The following is an 8,207-nucleotide window of genomic DNA, read 5'->3' as shown; positions in this document are numbered from 1 at the left end:
TGAGTACTTGATATGAGTGATATGAGCTCGTTTGAGTTATGGTTTTGTGTGTTTTTCTGGGAATTTTATTTAAAAATCTAATTATCATTTTAACTATTTAATCACTCCTTTTATATATATATATTTAAATATTAAAATTATCCAAATTAATTCTAAAAAAGAAGAGAGAAAACTAAAATATTAAGATACTGTGGTAATTGAATAAAAAACTAGTTTTTTAAAAAGTATTTATCAAAAAAAAAAACCTTGAAAAAAACCATTCCTCATACAAGCCCTTGAGAATTATGTTTTATTGCTTAAGACTTTATTTTTGTGATCCAGATGCTCATAATTTTTTTGATTTATGTTAGACTTTTTTTTGTAATCTTCAAAGATTGAATAAATTATAGAAATGAGTTTTATCTTAAAATTGTTATTGCAATCAAGTTGAATCTATATATAAAAAATATCTCTCAATGCCAGGGGAATCCATATATATACAAAATGGATACTTGGTAAGGTGATTTACGAAAAAAAATATATGAAAAAAATATGATATATAAGACTTGAACATAAAATCTATGATTATATATGTAACAATATATCCAACTAAATTTTTTATAATTTATATTTTAAAATAAATCAAATATTTTTTATAAACATATAACTATCTATTTCCCACATTCTTTTTTGTATTATTTTTATAATGTTAAGACCGTTACCCACAATACATTTAATGGCTTTCCTTCTGATCCATTCATAGTAGGACGAATTCTCTATTAGATTTCACCATATTGTGAATGTTATATTGAAAAAATATATTGTAATCAAGAAAGGGGATATGATATAATTTGACCAGATTATGTTTCTTTTATCGTGAATTTATATTGAAAAAGATGTAAGGTTGGTAAATGTAATCAAGAAAGAGGATGTGTTAGTGTAATATTAATTATTTAAATGAAAGATTAATTTATGTGATTTTTTAATATGAGTTGAGGGGTTTATTTAGAATGTAAATATAAACTAACAATATGATGTAGTCTAATGGTTAAAGTGTTCTCATTGTATTATAAAGATTAATGTTTGAATTCTATAAAAAAAATAATTATATAAATATGTGAATGAGATTGTTGGTAGACTGAAATAATTTACGAGATAGGTAATGAGAGGTCCATATATGATGGTTAAATATGTGAATGAGAGGGTTGATTGACCAAAGTGATGATTAAGTGCAAAATTCTCGAAATGAGGTCAAGAAATTGATAATGAAAGGTCGATTTTGGGATATGTGATGGTTAAATATATAAATGAAATGGTTGGTTTGTGTAAACAACTCGATTGTGAGATATGTGATGGTTAAATATGTGAATGAGATGTTTAATTTATGTAAATTGCTCGAAATGAGGTCACGAGATTGATAATGAGAGGTCGACTGAGAGATATGTAATGGTTAAGCAAACTGCAATGTGTGAGTAAAAGGTGGTTGATAATGACGAGTCAGATGGATCAAAATACACAAAGTGAGGGTAGATGGTGGTTAATAATTGACGAGTTGATTGTGCATAATATTTAAAGTGAGAATAGGTGGTGGTCGATAATATGACAAGTCATATGCGAATTATGCGAAAGGAACACAATGTCCAAAGTGAGGGTTTGGAGGTCACCAATGACATGTTGGTTGGTGTATAATGTTCAAAACAAGGAAAAATGATGATCAATAATATGACGAGTTGGTTAGTGCATAATATTCAAAGTGAGGGAGGTAGTGATTAATAATGACGAGTTGAATAGAACAAAATGTTTAAAATAAGGATATGATATGAGCATTATAACTTATCGATTGTGCTTAATGCTCAAAGTAAAGGCATGTGGTGGTCAATAATGACAAGTCAGTTGAACATAATGCCCCCTTAAGATATAAGGTTGGTAATGTCAAGTCGCTTGAGGAATAATAACTTTTTAAGTTTATAATGTTTATCGTCTTAAAATTGGTTATTGGAGTACGTGCCTATGGCATAATGTTATTCATTTTTTCCTCCTTGAATTTGGTGTTCAATGTTTTATTATTTGCTCATGGTTGTAATTGAAGATATTTAAATAACTTTTTAATGATTTATTTTATTTTTAAAAGAATTCAAATATAATTTCTTAATGTACAGGGATAAAAATTATAAAAGAAACATTTGACAAAATTCAGGGATTTCTCAAATAGAGATATTTAAGGTAATCAATACTATTAAATGATTACTATTTAGCTTCTATAAAAATTTAGAGTGAGAGTATGGAGTGATCGATAATGATGAGTAAGATGGAATAAAATGTTCAATGTGAGGATAAGAGACGATATAACTAGTTGATTGTGCTTAATGTTCAAAATAAGGGTAAATTGTGGTAAATAATGACAAGCAATTGTACATAATTCTCACTTAAGAGAGGAGGACTTAAGATAGGAGGTTGGTAATGCCAATTCGTTTGAGAAAAGTAACTTTTTAAGTTTAAAGTATTTATTGTCTTGAAATTAGGTATCGTAACACGTGCCACATTGCATAATTTTTTAATTCTTTTCCTCTTTGAGTTTAGTGTTCAAAGTTTTTATTATTTGCTCATTCTCAGATTTAGGTTATGATTTCAATTACAATATATTTAAATGTCATTTTAATGATTTCACTTATTTATAGGAAGAATTCAAATTTAATTTCTTCATTCATAGTGATAAAAATTTATAAAAGAAACATTAAACAAAATTTAGGAATATTTAAGGTAATATATTATATTACAATTTAGCTTGTATATATATATTTTTTATTTATAGATACAAACTCTTTTCAAATGATCAAAGCCTTGCATTTTTCAAACGATAGTTAATGTATATAGTTAGAAAACCTAATATGTATATATAATAAAGTTATTTAGAAAATTTGTAATGTCAATGTGTAGTTATCTTAGGGGAATAATCTAGATTCTATGATCCAAATAAATTACGGGAGAAAATTCATATAGTTTATTAACAACCATATTTACCTTCTTTATTTTGTTTTTTTGAATTTGTAAAACACTTTTTATGAAAATATAACCATCTTAATTTTTGAGGGTCTTAAAAAGAATTTTTTCTTAAATTTGGTTGATTTCATCTTTCTCTTAAATTAGCTAGGTAGAAGAAGGCCATTATTATTTCATTATCAATATGTTTGTGATATATTATTTTTATTAGATTTGTTTTTGGTTTTATAATAAAGTTAATATTTATAATTCATTTTAGACTATTGACTATTGGTACATTTTTAGAATCAATTTATTTGCAAAGCCTTTTTATTTTATTTTTAATTCTTATAAGTTTTTTATTTTATTTTTAATGTGAGAGAATGAAATTTTTTAATGTGAGTTGAGTGATTTTATTTTTGAATTATTAATCATATTAATTAAATATTTAAGTGGTCTAGTGGTTCAAATGTCCATGGTACATAATAACGACCAATAATCGAATTCTCCCAGGAAATACTTTTAAATTCTTTAAATATGTGAATAAAAATATTGGTTTGTCGAAATGAGAATACAAAATCGATAATGATGAAATAGTTGAGTACAAATTACTCGAAGTGAGGAGAGGTCTATTGAGATTGGTGGTTGGTTTTTTGAGATATAAGAAATCGGTGACAAAAGAAATATTGGTGATAAAAAATATATGAATGAAATGTTGATTGACCAAAGTGTGAAAATGAGTTCACGAGATAAGAGAGAGGTTGTTTTGGATTGTGGTTGATTTTCCAAAGTGAGGGTAAGAGGTCAGTAATATGATATATGATATATGATATGCTTGGGGTGTAAAAGATGCTCGAAATGAGATCACGAGATTATTAGTAATTAGAGTTCCGTTAGAGGAACAAACGATATTTTGATGGTTAAATACGTGAATGAGTTGATAGGTCAAAATTATGATTAGTGGATAGTTTGCCCGAAGAATAAAGAAGTCCGGTAACAAATAAATATTAGTGGTAAAGTGAGGTTACAAGATAAGAGGTCGATTGGATTGTGGTTTATTTGCCTACGTGAGGGTAAATGTCGATATGAGATGGTTATGATGTAAAATCCCGAAAAAAAGTCCATTGGGGAACCAAAAATATTGGTTGTTAAATATGTGAATGAGATGGTTGGTCGAAATAAGAGTAACAAATCAATAATAATGAGATTGTTGGGTGGAAATTGCTCGAAGTGAGGAAAAGACTATTGGATTGTTGGTTGATTTGTCGAGAGATAAGAGATCAGTGACAAAAGAAATATTGGTGATTACAAATATATGAATGAGATATTGATTGATCGAAGTATAAAAATGAGATCACAAGATGAGAGGTTGTTTGGATTATGGTTGGTTTCCCAAAGTGGGGGTAAGAGAACGGTAATATGATATATGATATGGTTGGGGTGCAAAAGATGCTCGAAATGATATTACAGTACGATATTATTAGTAACGAGAGTTCATTAGAGAAACAAACACTATTTTGCTTGTTAAATAAGTGAATGAGTTGAGAGGCCTAAATTAGGATTAATGGATGGTTTATCAAGCGATAAAGAAGTCTGATTACAAATGAGATATTGGTGGTAAAATGAGGTCACAAGAAAATAAGTTGATTGAATTGTGGTTTGTTTGCCAAAGTGAGGGTAGAGGCCGGTATGAAATAGTTGTGGTGTAAAATGCTTGAAAAGTGGTCCATTGGAGAACAATAATTTTTGGTTGTTAAATATGTAAATGAGATGGTTGTGGAGTAAAATGCTCAAAAAAAAGGTACATCGGGGAAGAAAAATTTTTGGTTGTTAAATATGTGAATGAGATACTTGGTTGACCAAAGTGTATAAGTGAGGTCATGAGATGAGAGTTCGATTGGATTGGTGGTTGGTTTGCCAAAATGAAATAAGAGAGGTTTTAGTAATTATATGTACAAAATGCTCGAAGTGATGTCACGAGATTAAGAACAAAGATTATTGGTGGTTAATATATAAATAAGATTGGTCAATTTAGGAAGAAAGAATAATTGTGGTGAAATTAGATTTGTTGGTTGATCGAAACGAGGATAAAAGAAGTTAGAAGAGGAAGATGAAGTGGTTAGTGAGCTATTGAGAAAACAAATGAAATGAATGTCTTTTTATAAATTGGTCATCCTTTCTTTCTTTCTCTTTTGAAATGGTTGATTTGTCGAAATGGAGGTAAGAGAGGTCGCGGTAACAATATAAGATGGTTGATGTACAAAATGTTCGAATTGATGTCATTAGATTAAGAATAAAGAATATTGGTGGATAAGATTGATCAATTTAGAAAGAAAGAATAATGGTTGTGAAATGAGATTTGCTGGTTAACCAAATGAGGATAAAAAAATTGAAAAAGAAGAGTTGGTGAGCTATTGAATGTCTTCTTATAAAATTTGTTATCCTTTGTTTTTTCTTGATGATGACAAAGACACCGATGAAAGAAAGAAGACGATCACTAGACTGTCCCTAACCACTGAAATTCTTAATGTTCAGACCATAAATATTGATGACAAATATGATGACAATGATATAGATGTGAGTATGTGATATTCAATTTGTTAGATATTGTCAATTTTGTTAAAATAAAAACGTTTTAGAGTTACATTACAAATTATATGGTTTATTTCCGAACTTTTTTAAGAAAGATGATGATGAAAACGAACACGAAGATGCTCCAATTACCGAAACTCATTTTGTTGAGACCATAAACATTAACGACTAAGAAGAGGAAGACCATTTTGATGACGACTATAATGAAATTGACGACAATGAAGATGACAACATATAAATTTGATTAATCTTTGTATCGCAATGACATTATACTAGTTTAGCATAGTTTTGTGTCGATAATGATGCAAATAAGTTTGCTGCTACTTAAAAAAACACAAGCATGATCGACTAATAAGTTTAACCAAATAATTTCAAATAACCCCTCAAAGTCTGAATCGAAGTGTATGATTTGAGTTATTTTATAACGTCGTTCAACTAAAACATTAATTTTTTTTAGTTTAATGATAGATTATCAATTTTGAAACTGTTGAGGGATGTCTATTGTTAAATTTTTACTTACTTGAACATAAAAAACAATTTTCATTTTTTGAAATAGAAACATATGTAACATGTAATATATCAAATTGAAACCATTTAATTTCACCACATGAGCGGTATGGAAATCCTTTTTATTTTCCTGAGTTTGGCAAAAGAATGAAAGTATCAAATTTGCCAACTTGAAATTTTACATAATGCTAAATAAAGAAAGTTAGATGGAAACGACACCTTTCTTCTTCTTCTCCTCCTCCTCCTCGGACGAAATTTCGATCTAGACTGCGACATTAACTTTGAAGGCGTAACGTATGCGCCTTCAAGGATAAGAGAACTTGTTTCAGTTTCAATTTTGCCTCTTCATCAATCAAGTTTCCTTCGTCGTCAAACTTTGCAGGCGGTTGAAATGCATTCAAGCTGAGTTCAGGCTTATTTATGAAATGAAGATCAAGAAAAACACCAGATTGTCTTAGATGGTACTGAGATCGACCTCCACCAAAGAATCCTCCAGCACTCACCACAGCAGCTGGTTTATCAGAGAAACAATTTGGTGGCCTTGAAGCCCAATCGATTGCATTCTTCAGTGGTGCTAATGTAACAACAACAACAACAATCAAAACTGTTATTTAGAATTCAGAAACGAACAAAGATTATGTTAGAATATCTTCTATAACAGGTGTCTGTGGTTGCTCTAGATGAATCAAACATTAATTGTTTGTCAGAAACATTAATTCAATCATTCGAGATTCGTGAAGATTATATTGTAGATGTGAAATACTGTAAGTTTAGATCTATCCAGAATAGAATTCGTTATGGAGATAGATCCATATATACAAAGATCAAATCCACGTAAACAAATTTCATTTGCAAAATCTATTTGCGGTTGATGAAATCTCAAGATCCAGATATGCATGTTTGAAAAGTAATGAAGAGTAGATTAGAGGGATAATAGAAGAAGAAGAAGAGGGTACCGGCTATGCCGTAATTGTATTCCGGCGAAGCGAAAAGGATGCTATCGGCTTCCTGAACTTTCTGACGGAAAACCTCAACAGCTGATGGATAGGTTCCGTCGACCTCAAGATCAGTATTCATCAAGGGAAGCGCCGCTATGTCAACGTACTTAATTTCTAGTCCATCGATCTCCTTGCTTATCTGCAAAGCTATGAACGAAAACAAGCATATTCAATTTCAACAAAGCACAAGAGTTAACTTACTACCAGTAGCCAGAGAGAGAAGAGAAGAGAAGAGAAGAGAACCAGCGCGGATGAGTCCTCGATTGAAAGAGGCTTTGCGAAGAGAACCGCAGATAGCTGTAACTTTGATAACTGGTTTTATTGCTGCTGCCATGGCTGCTGCATCCATAGAACACCTCCTCTCTCCCTCTCTCTCTTTCTATACTCTGGTATCAGATGTCAACGAAGCGCCAAAGCAAAAGTCGAAACTAGTAGTAGTAAGTAAATCCTAGTGTTTCAGATCCATATTTTCTTCAAATCCAACCGTTCATCTTATTTGTCAAGAAGATACACCTGACATCCCATAATATATTTATTTGTTTATTTTAATAATAAATTCAGGTTCTTGTTTGATTTATATATATATGGCCTTGTTCGGTTAAGGTTATTTAAATAACTCAACTCACTCAAATATCTTTTCACTCCCTCTCTCATCAATTATATTACTCAATTTATTATCCAAAATACTAAAATACCTTTTATTTTAAATTACTATTTATTATTTTATTATTATATATCAATACATTTTAAGTAATTTTACCAAAAAAATTCACATTTCCTCAAAATCATCATTAATTATTACTCATTTCCCCCTCTAGATTATTACAATAATCCAAATCCGAACGAGGCGTATAGAGTTAGAATTAACTATCTTTGCCTCAATTGAGACTATTTGACATTTATAATTAAAAACAAATCAATTTACGTCATTGAAATTGACATCAGAAAATAAAAAAAAATAAAAATATATATATATGTATAAAATAGTTATTCTCTATAAACAACTCTCCCTAAACATAATTTCCTGTTCCTAGTACTATACAACAGAGATCCGCATTTAACGGATTAATTAATAATTTAAATGAATTGGAAAATGAATATTTAGATTTAGATTGAAATATACACTTTGGATTCTCTATTATAATATTGAAC

The 8,207-nt window shown here is 29.6% G+C and overlaps 1 protein-coding gene across 1 annotated transcript; it reads right to left on the bottom strand.

Moving 5' to 3' along the window:
* Positions 1-6,073: 6,073 nt before the first annotated feature.
* Positions 6,074-7,466, bottom strand: LOC124945641 (NADPH:quinone oxidoreductase). Its single transcript, XM_047486108.1, has 3 exons — positions 7,299-7,466; positions 7,014-7,202; positions 6,074-6,631 (listed from the first exon to the last, which is right to left on the bottom strand). Exons 1-3 carry the CDS (start codon positions 7,402-7,404, stop codon positions 6,333-6,335), a joined length of 594 nt encoding a protein of 197 aa, XP_047342064.1. The 5' UTR covers positions 7,405-7,466; the 3' UTR covers positions 6,074-6,332.
* Positions 7,467-8,207: the final 741 nt, after the last annotated feature.

This window comes from Impatiens glandulifera, chromosome 7 (assembly GCF_907164915.1).
Source record: "Impatiens glandulifera chromosome 7, dImpGla2.1, whole genome shotgun sequence".
Lineage (NCBI taxonomy): Eukaryota > Viridiplantae > Streptophyta > Magnoliopsida > Ericales > Balsaminaceae > Impatiens > Impatiens glandulifera.
Note: the sequence above shows the minus strand (reverse complement) of the source record. Positions and strands in the feature narration are given on the sequence as shown.